This window comes from Antedon bifida, chromosome 8, assembly GCF_963402885.1.
Source record: "Antedon bifida chromosome 8, ecAntBifi1.1, whole genome shotgun sequence".
Classification (NCBI taxonomy): domain Eukaryota; kingdom Metazoa; phylum Echinodermata; class Crinoidea; order Comatulida; family Antedonidae; genus Antedon; species Antedon bifida.
In genome coordinates, this window is record NC_136233.1 from 2,243,056 (window position 1) to 2,269,198 (window position 26,143).

The following is a 26,143-nucleotide window of genomic DNA, read 5'->3' on the forward strand; positions in this document are numbered from 1 at the left end:
GGTTTCGGTTGTGGAAAATAACCCCGACGTGTTTGCATTCGGAAATTGCCACGGAAGAAAACAATTCGGGAATTATACTGCTTTTTGTCCGTTTGCCTATCGCCAGTCCAATGGCATGATATTGGTCAAGGATTTATCCGTTTCTTACGATTATTTAACAAACCAATCGGAATTTTTCTGGGAAGCTGGACAAAAAGCCGAGGAATTGTTAAAAACGAGAAAACCTACAAAAGGTAAGAAATTATATACCCAGAGATTTTACTCTTTTCTGATATACCGAATAAAATGCGATAAAATAATTAGGTTGTAAAATGAACGTAAAGAAGGCCTTTTAAAATGTCATATTAAGCCTACTGTAAAATACTTTCTTGAAAAAGGATCTCCGGTCCTAAAAACGATATACATACATAAACATACTCCCAGTTTCGTCACAAACGATAAACTCAGTAAAAACGATACGTACGCACAAGCGATGTGGCGTAAAAAACGATATACAGTCCGTTCGTACGCACTGTATACCTAACAATCACGCGTCTAAAACACATATCTCTCGTAACGACAAATGTTTGCATTTGCAGGGGGTTGTATAAACAACTACCTGGTATTTTTATCCGTTTTTGTACGGATACCGATCCGATTCGTACGTTGAATCCGCAAAACCGGACAGCGATATCGTTTGCGCGCGATACACTCCATTGGCGTAAAAACCGATACTCCATTCGTACACGCGCACTCCAATTACGGTACGTGTCATAAAACGATACGTACGCACAAACGATACACTCAATTGGCGTAAAAAACGATACTTCATACGTACGCGCGCACTCCAGTTTCGGTACGTGTCATAAAAACGATTCGTACGCACGAACGATACAATAAATTGGCGTAAAAAAAGGACCCTCCATTCGTACGCACTCCAGTATGTACGTGTTATAAAAACGATACGTACGACGCACAAACGATACACTACATTCGCGTAAAAAAACGATACTCTATTCGTACGTAAGCACTCCAGTACGGTACGTGTCATAAAAACGATACGTACGCACAAACGATAAACTACATTGGCGTAAAAAAGGATACTTCATTCGTACGCCCTCCAGTATGGTACGTGTCATAAAATCGATACGTAGCCTACGCACAAACGATACACTACATTGGCGTAAAAAACGATATAGGCCTACTCCTTTCGTATACGTACGCACAAACGATTGAAATGATCAGCCATACTGCATCATCACAATCTCAATTAATAAAACATAAAACAATGTTAATAAATAGATCCCATCTAATGCAGGATTATGCACAGGATATTGGATCATGTTTTCATTTCTAGTTTTAACCTTCAAATTTAAGTACAAAATTGAACAATAAGCAGATAATGAGCTTAGATATTCGCATAATATTACAAAAAAGATTACTATAATATATTGGTAGGCAGTGCACAAGTACGGCCTTGGTTAAATTAAAAACAAATTTCATACCGTTATTCCGAACCAGGTTGGCTTGCCCAAAAAGAGGAAATGTTATAGTGTGTATAATAGTGAGACAAAGGTTGTAGTCAGGAGACAAGAAACTGTGGTGCTGTTAATTGTCTTTAGACGTAAACTTTATACAAAACGGACGACTACTGTTAGTTACGATAGTTTTCCATGGTTAAAAACTGAATTGGTTGAATTCTGAACAAAAATGCTTTATCCTCGATTAATCCGTTGACGTATTAAATTTAACTTTTTAATTATTATATCGATACTGTATACTGAATATTGACTGGCAAACCATGAAGGAAATAATATTTCCTCCATGGACAGACCGACCGACCGACTCAACATTTTTGTCGTTTGTCTCCTCGAGCTTTGTTATGTACTATTGTTCAATTAAAATAGGCCAGCTGATTTGGTAGAGTTTGTCGATAAGCACTTGGACTTAAGTCAGCAGATTTCCCAGATCAGTCATTCTATAATCAAACATAGAAATCGCACAATGATCGAAAACTCGACAGGTGATCGTCAAATTGAGTCGCAACTGCCTTCATTACGATCCTATCGTCTGAGAATAATAACTCAAAAAATGACACTTATGAAAACAAATAAGAAAAATAAACGTTTTCTGCTAAGCTGCAAATTACAAAATTGACAATTATCAAACACGCGTTGATCCTTTCTTGTTGCCGTTAGAAATTAGACATACTTAGCTCTGAACGGTAAGCTTACTGAATGCAACACTTTAACGTTATTTTTAGATTGTTTAAAAATCGATCAGGAAATCTGCCATTATATAGTGTAACTTATCTTTACGGTACTGGAATGTAGGCCAAAAAACACAGAGTTAACATTTTGATTATTTCATTCGTTGGCCTATTAATATTATATAGAGTGATGACACTTTATAAAAACACTCATGCCGACAGCACAAAGTAAAAACAAATTAATGTGTCGAATATGAATTTAAAATCGTAGGCCTTATACAGATTGTCACTTATATGAAGCACAATTGTGAGAAAAAAAAACCTAACTTAAGCTTGGTTCCCACTAGCGACGCAACGTAAGAAAATGCCCTTATACTAATTGTGTTTGCCCCCGCCTGCCTGAAACCAAACCTTTGCGATGCGATTTTTTATTCATGCGATTTTTGCAGCAATGTTGCGTTGTCGGTTCCCGCTTGTGATTACGCAATACAGCACTTTGCGTCAATACGTCGCTGCGTTGCGTCGCTAGTGGGAAACAACTCAACGCAAGGACTTAAGTGCTTTGACCAACACGAGCAATGTCGCGTGTCATCGGTCAACTCGTTTGCGTTGCGTCTCAGGAAACCAATATTATTTACGGAATACACAATATACTAAGAACGATTAGAAAAATGTTAGGTCTTCATAATTAACAAATAAGCCCAAAGTCTCGGGGAAAATCGATCGATCGAGATACACTGTTTTTTATTGAGACACAAATTGTTGTTAGAAATAGTTATTACAGTTTAAGTAGTACACCTGTGAGGAGAAATACATTATCTCATAAAAATTTTTTTTGTCCATTAAAAATATACATATATATAGGCCTACATTTGAAGCTGAAATTGGTCAAAATAACATTTTATCCTAAGAAAAATTGTGCTTTAAAACGTCTCGGTGATCTTGTTGATGAAGATATTTTAATACATGACACGATTTATGCATATAATTTGTGTTTCTTTTGTTGTAACGGTCCAGGCCTATTCACCATCCCATTCATGTAGGCTCTTATTATAATTATTACGTCTCCTCAAGGCCAGAGAAAGGCCTGATAAACATGTAATAATATTTTAAAGACATCACGAGCGCCGTATTTACTGCTGTTGACATTACCGCATGATTTTCTAAAAGCGCATCTCCTTTCACCATCATTATTATGAACTCGCATCATGGGTCACGTGAACCTACAACGGCGCGTCCTCGTCCTTCAAAAGAACGGCAAAAACATAATTAATATGTATATCTTAACTAGGGTCAACTAGCGACGCAACGTAACGCAATCTACGCAACGTAAGAAAATGCCCTTCCACTCATTGTGTTTGCCCCCGCCTGCGTGAAATCAAACTGTTGCGTCGTCGGTTCCTACTTGTGATTATGCAATACAGGACTTTGCGTCGATACGTCGCTGCGTTGCGTTCTAGTGGGAACCACGCTTTACATCAACTCGCATGGGTCACGTGAGCTTACAACGGTCCGTCCTCGTACTTAAGAACGGCACAAACATAATAATATAATAACACATGTATATCTTAATAATTATAGTAATTATGGTCAAATTAACAGCGGAGGACTAGTTATTCATCCATGGTCTAACGTTTGTCGTCCATGAATAGATAATTATAAAGAATGCAATTTTGAATCGAGCTCAATGTCACTAGCTAAGTGCCAAATGAATAGTTGAGGCATACTCGCGAGGGTATAGGAATCGCGAGTGAATCTCGAGTCGAAGAGTAATTAATATCTTATTTAAGAAATGCAATTTTGAATTGAACTTAATGTCACTAGCCAAGTGCCAAATGATGAGGCATACTCGCGAGGGTATAGGAATGGCGAGGGAATCTCGAGACGAACAGAGTATCTGAAATTATTCTCTTATTAAGAAGATTCTGTGACTATTCGTTCTAGCCCAGTTAGCCTATTTACCGCGGTTTCTGGCGGTCCTCTCTCCATGACGGTGGCCACACAGAGAGGTGATATGCTTATTCACAATCGTAATATAAAATATTCAAATCGTATTGTTACGTCAAGCAGAGATATATTTAAAAGACACCTGTCAATGTGAAATTATTAAATAAAACCTTTAATTTAGATAATTATTTTCTCGTATATTAGTCATTTAGAATGTTGATTTTAATGTTTTTATAACATGAAATGAATTACCTTGGAAACAGTACGCGGTTGTTTTTATTAGATGACATAACTACTGGATGCCCTATTTATCTATAAATACCACCCCGGATTAAAAAAGAAGATGTCAGGCTGTGGTGGCGTCTTCACAAAAGACCACCTTCAAACAATGTAACCATGGCAACATTTTCTTATCCTGTTTTGTTCCGCTCAACGGTCTTAATGTGATTTACATATTAGTCTTATATCTGTGGTAATATTCCATTTGCAAATTAACAATATTCAAAACTGAAAATACGTGACGTTATGTACGCGCCGTGACATTTTTATAAGCTTGTTTCCACACACTTGTTGGATGACGAAACTTGACCAATCATGACGTAATGGATCCTTTCGCTTGTGATTGGCCACCTCACTTGCATGCGCGTAAATGCCAATTTACAGACGAGCGGTAACGGTAATAAAAATATATAATATATGTTATTTCTTATGACCATTAATTTACACACAACACGGAAGCGGACGGCGGTTTCCGCTCAGGATAGATACAGATTCTATGTGGGACAAGCTACGCGGTTGTCCGCTTACCGTTACCGCTCGTAACGCCCTTACGTGGGAAAGATGCTTTAGTTTTGTGTTCATTTTCTGTACTTTTCCTCGAACACGTACAGCATCTGTATCTCTATTCTCCTTCATTGTATTTTTTCTTCCAAAAAGATCGAATTTCAAAGACGTCTTACAGAATAATAAACCACAATTGAATGGCTAATTGACTCAGATATTTCGAGATAATTGATTGAAAATGTATTGATGAGCGTGTTGTCTTATTTACGTGTAATGTCTTGATTGACATGTGATACCTTAATTGATCGGTATACTGAGATACAATACTAAACTACGCTGATATTGAATACCATTATGAAAGGCTCTAAAGCTCTGTCTACACTATCAAATTAAGTGTGATGTGCCCAAATATGGTAGTAATAATATGACCAAATATGGTAGTGATATGACACCATCATGTCTATGGGCACATCACATTTGTTTGTCACATAAAATTTGATAGTGTAGACAGAGCTTTAAACGAATAAATTGATTCCACCAACACTCTTTAAACATAAATATAGCGCAGTGGCTTGATCTCAATGGAGATACAAATAAAATAAGCACTGAAAAATGACAATGCTGTGGGTATCAGTGACTGGATCTCAATGGAGATACAAAATAAAATATGCACTGAAAAAATGACAATGCTGTGGGTATCAGTGGCTGGATCTCAATGGAGATACAAAATAAAATATGCACTGAAAAAATGACAATGCTGTGGGTATCAGTGGCAGAATCTCAATGGAGATACAAAATAAAATAAGCAATGAAAAATGACAATGCTGTGGGTATCAGTGGCTGGATCTCAATGGAGATACAAAATAAAATATGCACCGAAAAAAATGACAATGCTGTGGGTATCAGTGGCTGGATCTCAATGGATCTAAAAAAATAATAGTTTAGCAAAAAAAAATTCAGATGTAGGCCTATACTAAGAAAATGTATCGCCCGATGTATACTTAGAAATGTATTTATATTTTTCCACGACGCACTCTGTTTAGATAATTTAAATGGAACCATCATCAAAATCGTCATGTTTACCACGCCAATGGTGTTCCTCTACGTAAAACGTCAAATTGTCATTCTTTCGCACACAAATCATATTTGACAATACTCTAATACGTTAAAGATGTTATCTTTTCATATTCTGAATTTTACATTGAGCACGTTTGCTACGTAGGCCTATTATGTACCAATTAAATACACTGTATCTAATAATAACTAACTATAGGGCCTAACCAATGCTATTAAGCTGATAAGTAAGTATTTAGTTTTAAGGTTAATATGTTTTCATGGTTTTCACTAGCGCCTTGAGCACTTTAGTGGATATGTGCGCTGTATAAATAAATTTTGTCCGTCCAGTTGGGTATGAAAGGCAATGTTACTGTGCAAAAATTGTTTTATTTTAAAAACCGATTTTAAGATGAATCGTCGCCGTGTAGAACATAGACTAGTTTAAACATTATAGCACTGTTGGCGTTTCATAGAGGAAGGATATAGGCCTATTTCTACATTATTTAACCATAAAAACAATTGCATTAAAATTGTTTGAAAATTCCATTCCTTTCAGTATATTCCATCCCCTTCCCCTCAAATGCATGTTAAAATACCGCTCCGTTTACGTTACGCCTAACGCTTAAGCTTTGTTCCCACTAGCTACGCAAGGTAAGAAAATGCCCTTCTTAGTTAGGGAATTTTAGGTCAAAAAAATGCCAATCTGTGAAATAATTATTAACAAAGGTTTTTCAGTGGATTCATGTTCTAATGCATCCCAAGTCATCCCAAAAAATTCCTCCATGAATTTTGACCTGGGGAAAGGGGTCATTTTGAGGTCAAAGATCATTTGGTGTCAAATTAGAGATACGCCTGTTATTGTTTTAATAACGTTGTGAATTTTGAATGTACCTCATTTTATTTAGTATCAAATGATAGCTTACTTAATTATCTTTATTTTGATATATAGTTATGCAGGTATATATTGGGTTATATTATGAATTTTGGTCAATTACTACTAATTTATAAGCATTTTTTCCAAAAAAACAAAAAAAGTATATTTTTTACACCAGAAAAAAAAAATTAAGGTAGCACTCAATGGTAACGAAACTTCTCTAAAAATATCTCTCCAATATAATGATCATGTGTAAAAAAATTTGAATCATTTGATAGTTGATTGTGGACATGGGTGTAGATTGAAGTTATTGAAACTAAAACTGAGAAATATCATGTTTTTCATGTACTCTGTACTGTTTATCATGTAAACAAAATGGCCACTATTTTCATACAACATGCTATATTGTATTAAGTTAATTTTGGTGTCAAATTGTTCACAATGTATATGTTAATATTAGTTCTAATAGAAATTTTTTTGTAAAATTGACCGGAAACCCCATTTCAAGCAATTTTGACCTTTGACCTCTTTTCGCCATATCTAAGTAACGGCAGGTCGTAGAGAATTAAAACTAAGAGCAAATTGTTCCCAAGATATATATTTATATTCAGTTTAACAGAAGATCTTGCTTGAAAATGACCGGAAGTGTGGTTATTGACCTTTGACATAAATTTATAGTTTATTTATTCTAGTATTACTTCTATCACCCATTTTTTATGAAATTTTAACCTTTGACTTGTTTTTCTCATCTAAATAATGACATGGCATAGAGAGTTGAAACTAAGCGCAAATTGTTTATAATAGATATATATTTATATTTAATCTAATGGATTATATTGTTTGAAAATAACTATACAAGAAGTACATAGGAGCCTCTTGGGATGGATTTTAATTCAAAGAGGTGTTTTGGGGGTGTGGTGGTTGTTTGGTAACATATAATATTATATCTTAATTTAAAGAAATATTTACAGAATGGTCAGAAGTTATTGGACAACATAATACAGTGTTAATATGTCACAACCAAAGTTAAATTTTGAGCTGCAGACCACGTTAAAGATTTATTGAGTACTTTTTCCCACATAGACCGATGCAAGGGACCCACAGTTCGATCTACATGTTTCCGATTCAAGGCCAATTTATAGGCCATAGAGTACCCAAAAGGTTCATTTGGGCAAATCGATAGGAGTTCCTTAAGAATCGTATGTAATAGCTTTTTCCCATATGGTCGAATCCATATTATAAGACAAACAGTTTCATCCAGATATCCATGTATCTCCAATAAAGGGCATGTATGGCCATAGAGAATCCAGAGGTTCATTTTGGCAAATCCATATGGGTTCCTTAAGGATCAGGGTTGCACAGATAGGCTGGAATCCACAGTTTTACCCGATATATTTCTAATACAGGGCCTTATGTAGCCAAATGCATTGATCTGATACATGGGCCAAATGTAGAACTGAACATAATCATAACTAGATTTAATTCGTCACTATGACGAATTATAGGTTATATGCATTTGATTAAAATAAAGATAATTGATTTGTAAAAGATATATTGATTGATTGATTTTCTCAGAATCTTTAATTATTTATAATATATGCTAAGATCTTGCTAAGGCAAATACAATAGCCGGTATCGCAATCCGATCAAAGATCCCTCTGCGTATAATGTCATAAACCATATTTGTTACATAATAATAAAGACATAAGTTTCTTTTTATCTAAATTTCATTATAAATCATGTGTATAATCTATACACTAAGAAATAAAATTGAACAAACAATACAAATAATTAAAAAAAATCTTATTTCGTTTCGTTACCCAACGTGAGGCTCGATCTCGGTACCTTGAATGCCATAAACACGAGCACAGACCACCGAGCCATACACAACTTACTAAAACATGTAGAAAGATTCCTCCGTGTATTTACTATTCAGTAGCCACTTTGGTGCAGATAGATTATTACATACCGCAATGAATTATAATTTATTACTATGATGACATCTTTAAAAATTAAAAAAAATGATGCACTGTCAAACTATATACTTTTAACTTTAATATATGAACTTCTTAAGAAAGAAAGTTAATGTTAAGTTTGTTATTTCGGCCTAAGAAATTGTCAAAATTTGTTTGATTGTCAAAATTAATTTTTTTAAATTCAATATGCAATTAATGATGACTTAATTAACTTTTGTTCTCTTAATTTGATAATAAATCATACATATGATACATACACTTCAAGAAAATGAAATAAAAAATAGGTGTTCCCCAGCATTCTGACGATATATATTAATTTTAAAATTTAGCATATTTTCACTATTTTGTTAACTTATACGTGCGTAGCCTGTCACTTTTGACGTGCTCGTATAACGCAATTTCGAGTTGAAAAGTGAATCAAATATGATGATATTATTAAAGAAAGGTTGTAAAACAGAAATCGGGAAAAAATAGTGCGCATTAACGTTTAACGCGCAGTGCGCGTGCAAAATTCTGCGCACTCGTGGCAATTTTTTAAACGCTTAAAATTGCCTGAAACGTACTCTAATTTCATCGAAAATAAATTTGGACAATTTTAAAACTTTTAAGCGCGCGTACGCATGCGTTATATGCGCTACGCACGTAATTATATTGCCATATGATGAAATATGACCTGAAATTTATGAGTACCAAATTTTGTTTAAAAGTGATTCATGCTTGTGAAGATATGATTACAAACGTGATTTCATTAAATCGCGCGTAGACCGCGTAATTTATGATTGCGCACCGTGAAAACATGACCACATCGATTCCTGGCCATAAGGAATATACTCTGAAAAATTGACTTAGCTAGATGAAACTGATGCCAAGATAATTCACGGACAAAATAGTGCTAAGGAAAGAATAAATAAATAAATAAATAAATAAATAAATAAAGATCCTGACAGAATCAAGAGGTTATATGCATATCATGCATATAACCTAATAATAATATCCTGGATTTATATAGCTCCTAATATTGTGAAATCTCTAAGCGATGTACACAAACTAATACGATTAAAGGGATTCCAACCATGCCAAAAATAAAACCCAAACCGAAGTAAGGGGATACGCTCTCGTCACTAACCAGAGATCGGTCTAACTGAACCTCGGACAGCATTAGTTGTGTCTCGGTCATCCCGGACTTGGGCGCCTCCTGCCCTACTTAAACTAGATCTAAAAAAATCTAGGTGGCATGGAAAAGGAGAAAAAAGGGGAGTAATATGCTTTATTAAACAATATATGTTAACAAATATGTCTTTTAAGAAGCCTCTTAAAAAGAGCCATTGACTGTGCATCTTTAATGCAGTTTGGAAGAGAATTCCAAAGCATAGGAGCTGCATAAGATAATGCACGGTGACCATAAGATGGTCTTCACTTTAGCAGGAACAAGATGATTCTGAGAATTGGAACGAAGACTGTGACAACAGGATTGTGGAGTGAAAACACGAAGAGATTTATATGTGAGCAGCAATATCTTGAAGTTGAGACGCTCCTTCACAGGAAGCCAGTGCAGTTCATGCAAGATATGTGTTATGTGGTTCGACACACTATATGGGCAGCACTATTTTGTAACATCTGCAACTTCCTAAGCAGGGTCTTGGGCTGTGCGACATGAATACTGCTGCAGTGCAGACGTAATGATATAAAGGCATGCAGAAGTCGTGCAGTTGTTACCCTATCCAGAAATCTACAAATTAGACCAATCTTCCTAATCCCAACCATAGCAGAACGATGGCATTGATGTTAGCATCCATCTGCAAGTGGGAATCCATGTAAACCCCAAGATTTCGAACTTCTGGGGATGGCTTAAGATCTAATAAAGAAGATGGTTGCAATGGCAGAGATGATGTAATATGGATAAGCATACAGTAGAGAACCACGGAAGGGTCTAACTAGATGACCTGCTGTTGGTTCATTTTAGGCAAATCCATATGGATTCCTTAAGTATCGAAAGTGCACAGGCAGCTTTATTCCATGAACCCACATTGTCATCCATTATATTTCCAATATGGGGCTTTATGTAGCCCCAGCCACATAGTGAACCCAGAAGGTATCCATGAAGGACCTGCCCTTGGGTTAATTTGGGTAAATCCATAAATGTTCCTTTAAGTATCGAGGGTGCACAGGCAGATTTATTCCATGGACATATCTATATGAACCCACATTTTCATCCCACATACAGTATTTCCAATATAGGGCCTCTTGTAGCCCAACATAGAGAATCCAGAAGGATCCATGGAAGATCGGCCCTTGGGTTCATTTGGGCAAATCCATAATCAAGATCAAGGGTGCATATTTAGTTTTATTATATATGGTCCAATCTATGAACTATTTACCCCATATTAATTACTAATAGTAATACAAGGCCTTGTGTAGCGCACCACATAGAGATCCCAAAAGGGTCCTTAGATAGAGGGTTCATTCGGGCAAATCCATATGGGTTAGGTTTTTTTTTTTTTAGTTTATCCTGTTATGAGACAGACTATATGGGAAATGTTTGACCCATGTCCATTACAGAGCCGGTATGGCCCATGAATATAGCATGTGAGATTAGGAGGAGACAAAATTAACTTTTGGGATAAGGGTACTTTATTATACAATAACAAAATATGTGAGGTCAGAAGACATAATTAACTTTTTCGGATAGGGATACATTATGGGTGTGTTTTTGTTTTGTGTGTGTAAGTAACTGTAATCATGTTTTGTTTCGAACCTTAGTTAATATATGGCTCCTCCCACTCAGACTTGCCTTTTGGACTATGCCACCTTCTTTTAATTTCTATTATTTATTACACAGAATTGAAATTTTGACATTCTTTTAATGATTCTCTGATGAAAGCTATGATTTGTATGTTACATTTTATTTTTTTAAACCTTATTATTACCTTTCATTGTTCTTTATTATGTTTCTATTCTGCAATTAAAGGAAATAAATGTTTATTTTGAATTTGAATTTATTATGATAGGAGAATTCAAATATGTAATCGGGCTAAATGTTTTTCAGCATTAAATAAAGCTTTTTTTGAGGAAAATACCATAATAAACAATTTTTGGTAGAATAGGCCTACTTTATTAATATATATGAATATGCCCATAAGAAACATTAAGTCTCTACGACCAATGGTCTTCAGAATACAGCTTCATGACCATCTAAGGTCATGATTTTCCACCATTTCTAATTCATTTTTTATAAAATACTTTATTACAAGTAATATAAATATGCATATAAGAAACATTTTGAATGCCAAAAGTAAGTTTCTAGGACCAAGGATCGCCGAGATACATGTGTTATATGCCTTAAAAGGTCAAAGGTTATTTTCCACCATTTCTAATGAATTTTTGAAAAAATACTTCATTATAGAAAATATAAATATGTATATAAGGAACATTTTGGTGCCAAAACTAAGTCTCTAGGATCAAGGATCACTGAGATACACTTGTTATATGCTTAAAAGGTCAAAGGTCATTTTCCACCATTTCTAATGAATTTTTGAAAAAATACTTCATTATAGTAAATATAAATATGTATATAAGGAACAGTTTGGTGCAAAAACTAAATCTCTCGGACCAATGGTTACCGAGATACAGTGTCATATGCCTTGTAAGGTCAAAGGTCAAATTTAACCACTTTCCCCATCCCCTGATGTCTGGAGGAATTTTTTGGTGTATATTGGTATGTGATAGAGTATGAATCTGCAAAAAAACCTTTGTTAATAATTTTTTCACAGAAAAATCAAGATATTCCCTAACTGCCCCGCCTGAGTGAAATCAAACCTGCGATGTTTGCAGTACTGTTGCGTCGTCGGTTCTCACTTGTGATTACGCAATACAGCACGTTGCGTCGATACGTCGTAGCGTTGTGTTACGTTGCGTCGCTAGTGAGAACCACGCTTTAGGCCTAGCCAACAATTCACAACGGTTCAATGAACTAAACGGTATACTTACGTAGGCTACCGGTGAACACCCAGCATCGGAGGTGAAGGGTGACGTTACAGGTGGTAGAAACTGATAAAGCTTACATCAAACGGTGGATTAAAACACAGCTGAAGAAAGACAGGTGTGTGAGAAATATGATGAGGATTCCTCTGGTGTTAGCACTTACCACTCACCATAGATAGCATTCACACGAGGAGCAAATTGAATCAATAACGGCTCTCAGTAATGTACTTTCAATATTCTAGACAAAGTAGACATACTGAGTATTTGAATATCACCTGGTAAACGTATAATGTATAACCTGTTTCTTGTTTGAAAAAAAGAGTTAAATTAACACTTTCTAAAACAACCCAACCCATACAAAACACTAGCTGGCCATATTTAAGCCTAGTTTTGATAACCGCCATTTGGTTTAAGTATGGTTATTTATGTAAAGCTTGGTTACCACTACAACGCAACGCAAGGACGTAAGCTGCAACGCAATCAAATTGACCAATCACAAGCGACAGTTCGAATAATCCATCGCTTGTGATTGGTCAATTCGCTAACGTCACTGCGTTACATCCTATAGTCGGAACCAATCTTAAATATACATTGTTCGGTCTGTCTATATGTCTATCGTTATACTTTAAGGATGATGGGAATATTGAGAAGTTGTCGAGAAAAAAAATGATAATGATGAAGCGTTTTCAGCGCGCGCGTGAAGCTTTATAACACGTTATTTTACATAAAATGGGTATGGTGTGCAAAACGTTATGTTCCTCCTGATACAGTATAAACAATACGGACTATAAATAATCTAATAAGCACGCCATACACGCTGTCATCTCTTAAAACATGATTGGACAATTCAGATAAAGATCGAGATAAGATTTGAAACTTTATTTCGAATGAAGATTTGTCGACAAGATTAGAGATGATTGTCGACCAACCATCTGACAATGTATACAAATAATATTAGACAGTGTGTTATGTATCAGCCGTTAAGTTGGAATCAATTATTCATAAAATTCTACACTCATGTTTCCTGCAGATATGTTTCACTTCTTAATCACATCACACCACACGGGGCTACAATCAAATTACAGATTCCTATTATTATACATATAAGGCTATAGAATTTTTCTTCAATTTCCAACAGCGATTTTATTTACCAATTACTAAACAAAAACGCGTTGAAACTGTTAGCTCTGCTTGCGGGGTCAAACACGATAGTGTGTAAAATTTCAAATTAAAACCGTAAAGTATGTATTGTCGTCAGCTCCGACAAATTACCATAATTGTCGGGGCGTGGGTCCTAGTCACACCCTCTTGTCAATCCAAATAAAACCGATTCAAAGACACTAGATTCATCCCTTTCATTTTGCATTAGGGGTGGGGGTGATTGCCACCAGCGGCGTAACGCAGAGGCCTGTGGGCTCCTGGTTTAGGAACTCCAACCGGCCCTCCAACGCTGGAGGCCTCATGCGTTTTCAGTTTTTTTCTACATATTTTAATGCCTGCTTTTTTCGGCACTGCTCAGGGGCACCATAAGCTCCGGGGGCCCCTGGGCTTAACCAGTGCGCGCTCATAGCCGTTTCGCCATTGAATATACGTACGTTTCAGGATTGAGTTCAAACAGCCTTACGGCTATTGAGACTTTTGAGTACATTAGAAAACGTTTTAGATATAAATGTTAATATCGCCTTTTTTTTAAGAATGTAGAGAAATAAGCATGCAATATGCATGCACGTATATGCATGCTAAACAAATGTTAGTGTACTTTTTGTAATACATATTAATTCGCTCAACCATTAGACAGAAGGTGTATAAAAGTAAAGTAATAAAGTGGCTGTGACGCGTTCGTTATTAAAACATCCGCTCACCATGGTAATCCTTAGTTAATAAAATATACATAAACATTGTTTGTTTGCCTAACAGAAAAATCATTCATCATTGCCTGGCGTGCCTCATGCACTGTAAAAATGTTTAGAACGTAAACACCTATTTTGTACCGACTTTTCCACACGTTTAGCTTTTAAACACGAGTTACATGTTTAGCGTGTTTAAAACCTAAACGTGTTTATAGCTACATGTTGAAAATTAAACACGTTTAAAACCTTAACGTGTCTTTATATTGCTCAATATATATTGCTTTAACAATCAACACGTCACTGATGTGTTGAGTTGGATACAGACTACATGTTTAGAATGTATTTTTAGAACCTAAACATGTTAATTTGAACATGTTTAAGATTAAACGTGTGGAAAAAGCAAAACAAAATACATGTTTAAGATCTAAACACTATTTTTACAGGCTGTAGATTCCATAGGCTGACGAAAACATATTCCTGTAGCTATTTATTATTGCCTGCCACGCGAAAACGTTATTGGGATTTTCCCGCGCAAAAGGCAAAATACACAGTAGGCCTAGCTGTCATGATTTATTCATATTTGAGATGTTGTATGATAATGATTGCAAACGTCTGTCGCGAACGAATATCAATTAGTCAATATTCATCACGGAAGAAGCCTCTTCCTCATTATCTTAATGCTTGTTTGTTTGTTCATGAAGGTATAAAAATAGATTATACCTCCATGGTTTGTTGATGGTCGTTTCATCCCAGTGTTTGCCAACTGCAACCAGTGTGCAGTGGTAGGCCTATTCCAAATCAACCAGATCTTTCATTTGAAAACAGATTCTTTTTAACCCGAGGGAAAAAATGCTATTTGTTGGAGATTTGTTTCAGGTTTTCTGCCCCCATTAGCTTATATTGATTGTCTTTCACACAAAGGTATCGTGGAATTAATTACAATTCGCACATTACTGCATTTCAAGGTTGAAATGTTGTTATAGTGTGATGTCGAATTATCTTCTTTTCAAACAAAAACAAGAATTCACATCTTATAGTTTTCTATAATGCGTGGTTCCCACTAGCGACGCAACACAAGGACGTAACGCAACGCAAGTGAATTGACCAATCACAAGCGATGGCTTATTCGCTTGTGATTGCTAACTGTCTATAACTTCGCTTGTCATTGGTTAAAACGCTTGCGTTGCGGTTACGTCCTTGCGTTACGTTCTAGTGGGAACCAAGCTTTATGCGACAGATAGTTACGATCGTCTGCGCATGTCAAGGTGACACAACAACGATACTTAAGATCGTCTCTGCGCATGTCAAAGATGATCCAGCAACTGATACTTACAATTATTATATATTTTTAAAGTTTACGATACAAATACTGGTGAAAGTTGCAAAAAAGAAAGAAGAAACATAACAGCGTTTCATTTTAATGTATACGGTTTAAAAACCTTTAGGGCACAAACGTTTTTATGACTATTCATTATAGTATGAGTATAATTATGTATGTATGAAAAATGATACCAGGAACTGGTACTTACAATTATTATATAATGTTTACAATATCAAAGAGACAGACGCTGCTGAAAGTTGCAAAAAAAAGAGAAAGAAACCTTCGTTTCATTTCAATGCATACGATTTAAAACCTTTAGGGCACACCGTCTTTATGACTATTCATTATAGTATGAGTATAATATTATGTTCTTATTTATTTACATCAATGCATACGCCATACGATGATTAAACATTAACGATGTTCTTATTAAACAATTGTATTCTGTTTTTGTTCTTCTAATCTATATAAGATTACAAATCTCGTTACATGAACATCCTTTAATAATCAATATTGTCACTGATTAATACATTATAAATGTTTGTACGCGCGCGTGTAAAAATATAATGATTATCAAATTTTGTACGCGCGCGTGTAAAAATATAATGATTATCAATGTTTGTACGTGCGTGTGTAAAACATAATGATTATCAATGTTTTGTAATATAATGTGTGGAGGTTTTAATGTATTAAAGACTCTACTCGTTTGGTTGATAGAATATCACAGTTGTTTATTCAATAATACGTTATAGTACACAATACGATATAATTATAAAGAAACAGGAACAAAGTATAAGTGATGCTGGAAGTGAGGTGTGGCTGTAGATGTGCTTCTGAGGAAGTGTCGGTAAGGTGTGTGCTCCAAGAAGTGTCTATGAGGTGTGTGTTCGAAGAAAAAGGTTTGTCTTCGAAGAAGTGTCTATGACGTGTACATCGGCTTCTGTTCATTAGTATATGTCATTACATCGTCTGTGGGCTTAATGATTGGTCCTAAGTCTGTCCAGGTACGTTTGGATGGGAGTGATTGATTTTATCTGGGGGGGGGGGGGGGGTTACAATGATGAATTGGCCCTGTCGAATCTCTGCTTAAAACTGTCAATATCTAATAGTTTTATGATGTGAACGGCCATAAAGTCAAATCAACTGTTTTCGTTTGGGGTTTAATTATGGACTAATGGACATTAAAACATCTGAACAATCTCTTCACTGGACCTTTCTGGGGCGAATTCATGAACCCAATCGAATTGTGATACTAAGGTTGATTTTTCTATTATAAATCTATATCATTACATTACAGTTTGTACGCGCGCGTGTAAAACATGATTATCAATGTTTGTACGGGCGTGTGTAAAAACATGATTATCAATGTTTTACGCGCGCGTGTAAAATATGATTATCAATGTTTGTACGCGCGCGTGTAAAAACACAATGATTATCAATGTTTGTACGCGCATGTGTCATATCACTATTAAGTGTCACCTTGTGGTTTTATTGTGCATATATTTTTTATTACGCAGACATTTTATAACGCAAAATTGTTTGTACATACAGGGTGCGTTAACGCAGCTTTGATGTACGTGTACAGCTTCCGCATAAGATGGCTGACCTACGAGCATTTTGTGCGTGTAACTTTTGCGGCGTTCATCTATGTTTCTATATCACAATAAGATTTAATGGTTTTTCTACTACATATCATTGCCACTATTCTGTGTTAATGTGTTATCACAACAGCTAAATTACAGTCTGAAATGCAATTAGTATATCATTCCGGGAACAATAATCGATTGGTTTTATAAGAACATTCTTGAAGAAGAGTTATTAAAGTAAATTTATGGTTTAGAATTTCTATTGTTAAATATTATAACATTATAATAATGCCAATCATTTTTTTTTGAACGGTTAGACTTTGTTTGCAGCTTCAGTAAACGTATTCACTTCGGTAGAAAAACTCATAATGGTTTTACTTATAAAAATACAGCATAAAGGTTCAAAGTAACCGAAACCCATTATATGGCAGACAATGTAACTATTTTTTGCTTGAAATTAATAGGTTTTTTCAGTTTTAATTAAAGTGTGATATTAAAATAGCGTATTAAAAAAAATGTTTTCATGGAATATCTTTAAATGTATACTTAGTAGCATGAAGCTTGGTTACCAATTGGACGTAAGCGCGCCGCAAGTTATTTGACCAATCAGGACGCGATAGGCCATCCGAAATGTTGCTGTGGTTGATCAACTCACGTGACGTCATACAAGTGGGGAACCAAGATTAAACTCGGAAATATCCTTTAAGCATCACGTTTTATTATATAGTACGGGGAGCTGTATGGAACATATATAATTACGGCGCGGCGCACCGTATTTAAGCAATATCGTAACTCCTGACGTGTACTACTTTTCCTTATTCTAAATCAATCTAATAAGTCGATTATATTTGATGTGTATGTAAATTTATGAAATTGATATCGCTATTAGTGATATTTGATATTGTAATCAAGTCAACGTCTGTCAAGCTTCATCCGTATAGGCTACATTCGTTATGTAGGCCTACCAGCCTACAGCAGGTGAATACAGCAAGAGTTTAAACTTCACTAAAATGACCATTACTCATTTTTCGTAAGACTCTGCCCTTAATCATTAATATATCCGACTGGTTGACCATTCCCCTCATGAAAAGGATGATAGCTTAAAAAAGTGTCATTTTTGTTCAATTTATCATTCCTTTTTAACGTTTTTCTATTTTTCTATTTTTCAAACATTCATCACTTTTACAATTTGTTTTTTCCTGTTTTTGACAGCACGGTTCATTATTGTCGACAGATATGACAAATGTCCCGAACGTCGCAGCACATTTCCAGCCGACTATATTACAGAAAAAACTGCATTTTAAAAAGGAAATTATTAGTATGAAAGGCAAACAATAATGTGAAATTGCCGATGTGTATGAAAAGTATCAATAAATAAAAGTCACTACTTTAGTGGCAGGTGGAATATGTTACAGATTGTTTGCGTAGGCCTATTGCTTACCTCCTCCAGCCATTTTCCTCGCGTAGGGATATTCATCGCCCCAAGATGTTTGTCGTCAAGGCAATTCATCTACAATAACAATGTTTATCTAGCTTAAAGTGAGGAACTTTCTGAGAATGATATTAAGTTTTTTTAATCAATCAAATAGAAACGTTTCGTCAGTCACGAATTATGATGAGCGCGTGCACAAGTTGATAACAACAGTTTGTGTTATTATAGAAAACACCAAGATGACACATCAAAACTCCTGCCGACCACCCACCTCCTTTATTTATTTATTTCGGTATAAAAAAAACATATATATACAAAAAGCTGCAAGTATTGCATTAACATACAAACTGTATAAAATGTACACAAAAACATCAAAACATTAACATAGAAAAATATCAATACATTAAGTAATAACAAGGCCAACAGCCATAAGTCGCGTGCTAAAACTCATAGTGATACCGGACCGACAGACCGACCGACCGACCGACCGACATAGTGAACTAAAAAATGTATACAAAAAACATTTAAAAAAAGAAATAGTCATACAAAAACAAAGGGAAATTATCACAGCAAAAAAGTGATTAAAATTCATTCGATTGAGAAACAGGTTAAATTAAATCAGGTACATACTAGTTAATTATTTAAAATGTTCTTTAACTACAGCATGATGCTTATTTAAAATATGGACCAACGTGGGTATAGGGGACTTTCTATATCTCTTTCGGAATTTCAAGCAAATGATTAGATCTCAAAGTTCTTGAGGGTTTGTAATACGGGTGAAGCACATCTCTGAATTCATCAGATTTCAGTGTACTATTGCCAAAAGCAAGTGTCCCACCCGACCGATGGCTACTGTGACTCACTTGATATGCATTGACGACACTGGTCACATATGCCTACATTTTCTTTGTGTGACCTTAGGCCTACATGTTGACATAATACATTTACTGTAAATTACTCTTCACCAATTGCCTAATTAATAATCATTCTCAGAATCCCTGCAAAGATGATTAAATTTCGTATATTACTTTACGAATAATGTGGAAATCTGTGAGAAATCATCAGATAGCCTACTATTTCATTATGACTTGAATATCGAGGCGACAGGAAATTAAAAATGTTATATATTAGAAATTCGTAATTCCAGTCCTTGATGGAAATTGCTAATCAATTTGTGGTGCGTTAATGTTTGAATGTAAATAATGGAATTAAATTGCATTCGTGAATGAATGTAAAAAGATACGATACTTAATAACGTAATGTAAAGTTTGTAAACAATCTACACTAGGAAACTAGGAAACTTTAGACAAACATTCGGTTCAGTTTGCTAGTGTAGATTTATTTGAAACCTATGGACTGCCACTGTGTGTTAGCTGGGCAAAGTTTTTAAGTTTTGACACAAATATCGAAGGGTTAATCAATAATATAACACGAAGTAACTGGATGCCATTATGATACATTTTAAAATATTAAATCTGATTTTGTTAGGCCTAAACGTTAATAATTTATTGTATGTTTTATGATCAATTCAAATCTTTAAGCTCTGTCTACACTATCAAACGTTATGTGATGTGATATCACTACCATATTTAGGCACATCACACTTTTCTTTGTCAAACTAGTTGGATAGTGTAGACAGAGCTTAACATTTTCAAGGTGTATCACAATGCTATTCATTGTATTTTAGTTGAGTTTGCTCTTCGTCTGAACGCAACTGAACACCAAGAAACGTACTTTGACGAGTACATCATGGTGAACTATGAAGACGGCCATTGGAGTCCACCATACTTCGACTGCGGTGGAGGCTACATCTGGATGATGACGTATACAATACCGTTCCTTGGAATGACTGACAACGGTACATATTACTTTAAGTAAGTTTTACTAAAGCTCTGTCTACACTATCAAACTAGTTTGACAAAAAAGTGTGATGTGTCCAAATATGGTAGTGATATGACATCATTTTTGTCACATAACATTTGATAGTGTAGACAGAGCGTTACGTTCCTTGAAAATATAGAGCATACAGAACATTATGCGCATGCTTACACATCCATCAGCGCCCAGATAGCTGTCGTATCCAAATGTCTTCAAAAAATAATAATCTTTGTTATTAGTAAATGGCAAGTAGACAAATGCATTAATCAAAGTTACAATAAATACTATAAATAGTGAAATCGTTAGAGCGATTAGCGTAGTAAACATTCAATATTATGAGCACGTTTTCGTGTATTTAAATTGAAACGGGAAACTTTCCGATATTGGAAATTTGATATGTCTACGTAAATTAAGTAAGCATATACGAAGAATCCATCAGAATGTATTTTATAGTCATTATTTTAAACATTAAGAAACGATAGAAATGTCAAAACGTACGCAATAGATACGTTCATTTATTTTGGAATTAAAGATTTATTGTCCTCAAAGACATGAAAAATAAAGATGAAAAAAAAAATTCGAACTTTGATTAGGCCATTTTGTAGTTTAATAAATTTATTCAACTCCGCAGAAAAAACGAACAAAAATTATGATTTCAATTTAAAAGAGAACTGTTAACTTCAACATCGAACTTTGATTAGGCCATTTTGTAGTTGTAATAAATTTATTCAACACCGCAGAAAAAACGAACAAAAATAATGATTTCACTTTAAAAGACAACTGTTACATTTAACCAAACATCACATTTTCTGAAGTATATAATTCCTTATATCTTTGAAGCGTAACCGTATTTCTATACTAATGCGTTTTTAAAACATTATAATTCCTTCGTAGATTTAAATATAACAAGCGGGAGCATACGTATGTATGTAACATTCTGCATATCATCAGTTTCTGTATATTTTCCATAGACAACCATTCATTCATTCATAATAACATTTATTTCTTATCATTTCAAAGTAAACAAAATAACAATTTAAATATAAATAATTAAGAGGCAACACCCAGAAAGTAATAACATTTGGAGGTTTCCCTCCAAAAAAACTTGTGACGGGTAGCCAGTTAAAAAGTTATAAACATATTGGAGTTTAAACAAACAGAAACAAAACAAGTCAACGACAAGTTAATAATAATATAATACTATGGAAGCACAGAAAAACCAGAATAAATATGTTGTTTTATTATTATTAGTTATTTATGGAGTAGAATTTGTTTAAGTTTAAAAGAAAATTTATTTTTTGAAGGTGCCAATTTAATTTCGTCGGGGAGATCATTAAATAATTTGGTGCCACTATAACGGATATTATGTTGCATTAATGTTAATTTGGTAAGGGGAGGGTGGAGGTTACAGGAGGATCTAGTTTTATGGGTATGAATACTATTATTTTTTATAAAGCTGCAAGAAAGTTTAGTTGGAAGTAGACAGTTGACATGTTCATAGACGAAGGTGCATTGTTGGAGGATATTGATGTTTTGGACAGTTAATAATTTAAGGTCAGAGAAAAGCTCACTAGTGTGATCTAGGCGTGACGCACCAGAGATGAGGCGAATAGCTTTTTTTTGGAGAATAAAAAGTTTGTTGAGGTTTGAAGCATAGTTGTTTGCCCAGACAATATTACAGTAAGAAATAAAAGGTAAAACAAGTGAACAATAAATCATGCGAAGGACTTCTTTGGGCAAGTAAAATGAAAGACGATATAATATTCCAATATTTTTCGAAATTTTAGTTTCGATTTCTTTAATGTGGTGTTTGAAGTTTAGTTCTTCGTCTATTTCTACTCCAAGAAATTTGGTATGCTTAACAAGAGGAATTTTGTGGGCAGCAAGGTAAACATTATGAGTGTCGTTAATCAAATCTTGGTGTCGAAAACCAAAAAGCATAAAATGGCATTTGTTAATATTTATTGAAAGTTTGTTTGCATTGAAATAATCGTTCACGTTCTTCAATTCCCTATTAAAAGTATTGAAAATGAAATCAAAATTAGTGTGTGAATAAAAAATGGTTGTGTCATCAGCATAAAGATAAAAAGAAAGGATGTCAGATGCATTTGGTAAATCATTGATATACAATAAAAAAAGAAGAGGGCCTAATAGAGACCCTTGAGGAACACCACAAACAATAGGTTTGAAATCGGAAAAAACATTGTTGATATAGGTGCATTGAAGTCGATTAGACAGATAATCTTTAAAAAGGTCAAGAGAAATGCCACGGATACCATAGTTAAAGAGTTTTGACAGTAAAATAGTGTGATCAATGGTATCGAATGCCTTCGACAGATCTATGAATAGGCCAGACGAAAACAACTTATTATGAATAGCATCCACAATGTTGTTGGTAAGATCAATTAAAGCAAAAGAAGTGGAATAGTTTTGTCTGAAACCATATTGTTTATTGTAGAGAATGTTGTGTCGGTTAATGAAATCATACGTACGGTCATAGATAAGTTTTTCAAGAATTTTTGAAAAGAAAGTAAGAACAGAAATTGGTCGATAATTGTTGGGATCAGATTTGTTACCTTTTTTGTATATAGGAGTGACCTTTGCAGCGTGCTTTGCGCGTGCGCGTACACAAGGCCTACCACCACGATTAAACTTTATTCCTACAAGGAGGACGCAAAGACGTAAGCGCAACTCTGGTAATTTGACCAATCACGAAACAGTTATCATCCAAACTGTCGCTTGTCATTGGTCAACTTGCTTTGTGCGTCGTACGCCCTTGCTTTGAGTACATGGAAACAAGCTTTTGACGCGCACGTCCTTTTCATGATGAAACTAATTTTCTGTTGGCTTACATTTTAATTTTTTTTTTCTTTAATTTTTTAATTTTTTTTTTTATAATTTTTTTTTATTTTTCATTAAAGAGGAACAAGTGGGATAGATATTGATTTACGGGACATCGATATTGACCAATGTCCAGTGAGTGAAAACGCCACAGAAGAAGAAGTGGACAACGTGTTTGCTGGTTCAGATAAATGCCACCGAGAAACACAAACTGTGAGTAATTAATATAATCGATTGATATCTATAATCAGTTAAATATACCACAATAAATACATAAGAATATAAAAATACCCTGGCAACCTTTCTGGTTGAAGGAATTCAGAAGGGTGGTTCAGAGTACATGCGTATATTTACAGCGTGGTCACAAATCATAGCGAAATGGCGACACCGCCTCCTAAACACATTATTGCTACACTCTCTGGAAAAGATGTGCTGCAGAAGGTCTTGCGTATATTTACAACGTGGTCACAAATCGTAACGAAATGGCTTTTAACAAACATATTGCTATACTCTCTGGAAAAGATGTGTTGTAGGAGGTCGTGCGTGTACTTACAGCGTGGTCACAAATCGTAACGAAATGGTGACACCTCCTAACAAAAATATTGCTACACTCTCTGGGAAAGATGTGTTGTAGGAGGTCGTGCGTTTATTTACGGCTGGTCTACAAATCGTAACAAAATTGCGACATCTCCTAACAACAAATATTGCAACACTCTCTGAAAAAGATGTGTTGTAGGAGGTCGTGTGTATTTACGGCTGGTCTAGAAATCGTAACGAAATGGCGACACCTCCTAACAAAAATATTGCTACACTCTCTGGAAAAGACATCTTGTAGGAGGTTCGAATACGTGCGCATATTCACGGCGTAGCTGCTAATAAAACTGCTTCACTTTCGAAAAAAAAACGTGTTGAGAAAATCAGAATACGTGTGTATATTTACGACATCAAATCAAATCGTAATAAATAATTGTAACACCTGCTTTCAAAATTATCGATACACTCTTTGGAAAAGACGTGTAGCAGGAGGTCAGAATGAGTTTGTAATGATGTAACCAGTAAACAATCGATGGTTGAATCCAATAAGGATTTGATGTCGCATTGGAATTAATTTAAGAAGTGGGTTAATCTGCGCATTTGTACACTTATATTATTATACTAGTAGTATTAATAGTCAAAGTTGTTATCGTTGGAAATGGATTAATCGATAAACACAGAGATTGTGAGTTACCTTGCAGTTCATTTATCTTTTTGGCGGTCAGTTCTGTTATTATTAATGTCGGTTAATAGATACAAACTGTTGAAGCTACGAATGAAAACAAATCTTTATACTTTAATATATTGAAAATACTTAAGCTGGCCAGTGCGGTGTTTGATGAACAAGGTGGTAAGGGATTGAGGACCTGACCTCTGACACGGATGGGGGTGACCTCTGACACGCATTGGGGCTGACCTCTGACACGCATGGGGGCTGACTTCTGACACGCATAGGGGCTGACCTCTGACACGCATGGGGGCTGACTTCTGACACGCATGAGGCTGACCTCTGACACGCATGGGGATGACTTTTGACACGCATGGGGGATGACTTTTGACACGCATGAGGGATGACCTCTGAAACGCATGGGGCTGACTTATGACACGCATGGGGGCTGACTTCTGACCTCTGACACGCATGGGGCTGACTTCTGACCTCTGACACGCATGGGGCTGACTTCTGACACATAGGGGCTGACCTCTGACATGGCATGAATATGAATACGTGTTATATAGAGTCCTCAATATGTGTTATGTTATTTTCCAGTGTAAATTTGTTTCTGGGAAAGGATTCCGTAGAGGATCTTATGTCTGTATCTGCAAAAAAGGATATTACTTCCCGAACGAGACGGCGGAAGAACGTCTCTACAACGGCTCAGAGATGGAAGAAGAATTTCGTAAATATATGATACGAGTTGATAATAATTACAGAGATTTAATATGTCTACCATGCGGAGACGGATGTGATGAGTGCACAAATGGTCAATCTTGTATATTTGTATATAATTGGGTCCTAAGAAACGTGTTATTAGCGGTCGACTGTATGGCTATCGTTGGACTGGCCGCTCTGTTTTATTTTACACTAGCCTACAGGAACATAAAGGTAAGATTTTAGATTTTAAAATTCACATTTAAAGATTTTAAATTCACATTTAAAGATGTTGTCCCTGAAAAATAACTTGTAAAATATTGTTTTTGTTTATTATGCCATTTTAATATATAACATAATAGTTATCCACTTTGACCAAAAATTGGATCTAAACAAAATTTATTTACCTGAAAAAACTGTAATTTAAAGTACAAATTAGCTGACAGCCAGTGGATTTTTGGTTGAATTTAACCATTTATTATGTTGTGAAAACATTTTTTTCTCCTATGAAAGTAATTAACTTTATT

The 26,143-nt window shown here is 35.1% G+C and overlaps 1 protein-coding gene across 1 annotated transcript in view; it reads left to right on the forward strand.

Annotated features, from left to right (window-relative positions):
- Positions 1 to 81: 81 nt before the first annotated feature.
- Positions 82 to 26,143, forward strand: part of LOC144850178 (putative G-protein coupled receptor CG31760) — a 37,975-nt gene continuing 11,913 nt past the window's right edge. The window contains exons 1-4 of the mRNA XM_078707406.1: positions 82 to 233; positions 20,682 to 20,868; positions 23,794 to 23,926; positions 25,515 to 25,850. Coding sequence (XP_078563532.1) covers positions 116 to 233; positions 20,682 to 20,868; positions 23,794 to 23,926; positions 25,515 to 25,850 — 774 coding nt within the window. The 5' untranslated portion in view covers positions 82 to 115. The remainder of the gene's footprint in view (positions 234 to 20,681; positions 20,869 to 23,793; positions 23,927 to 25,514; positions 25,851 to 26,143) is intronic.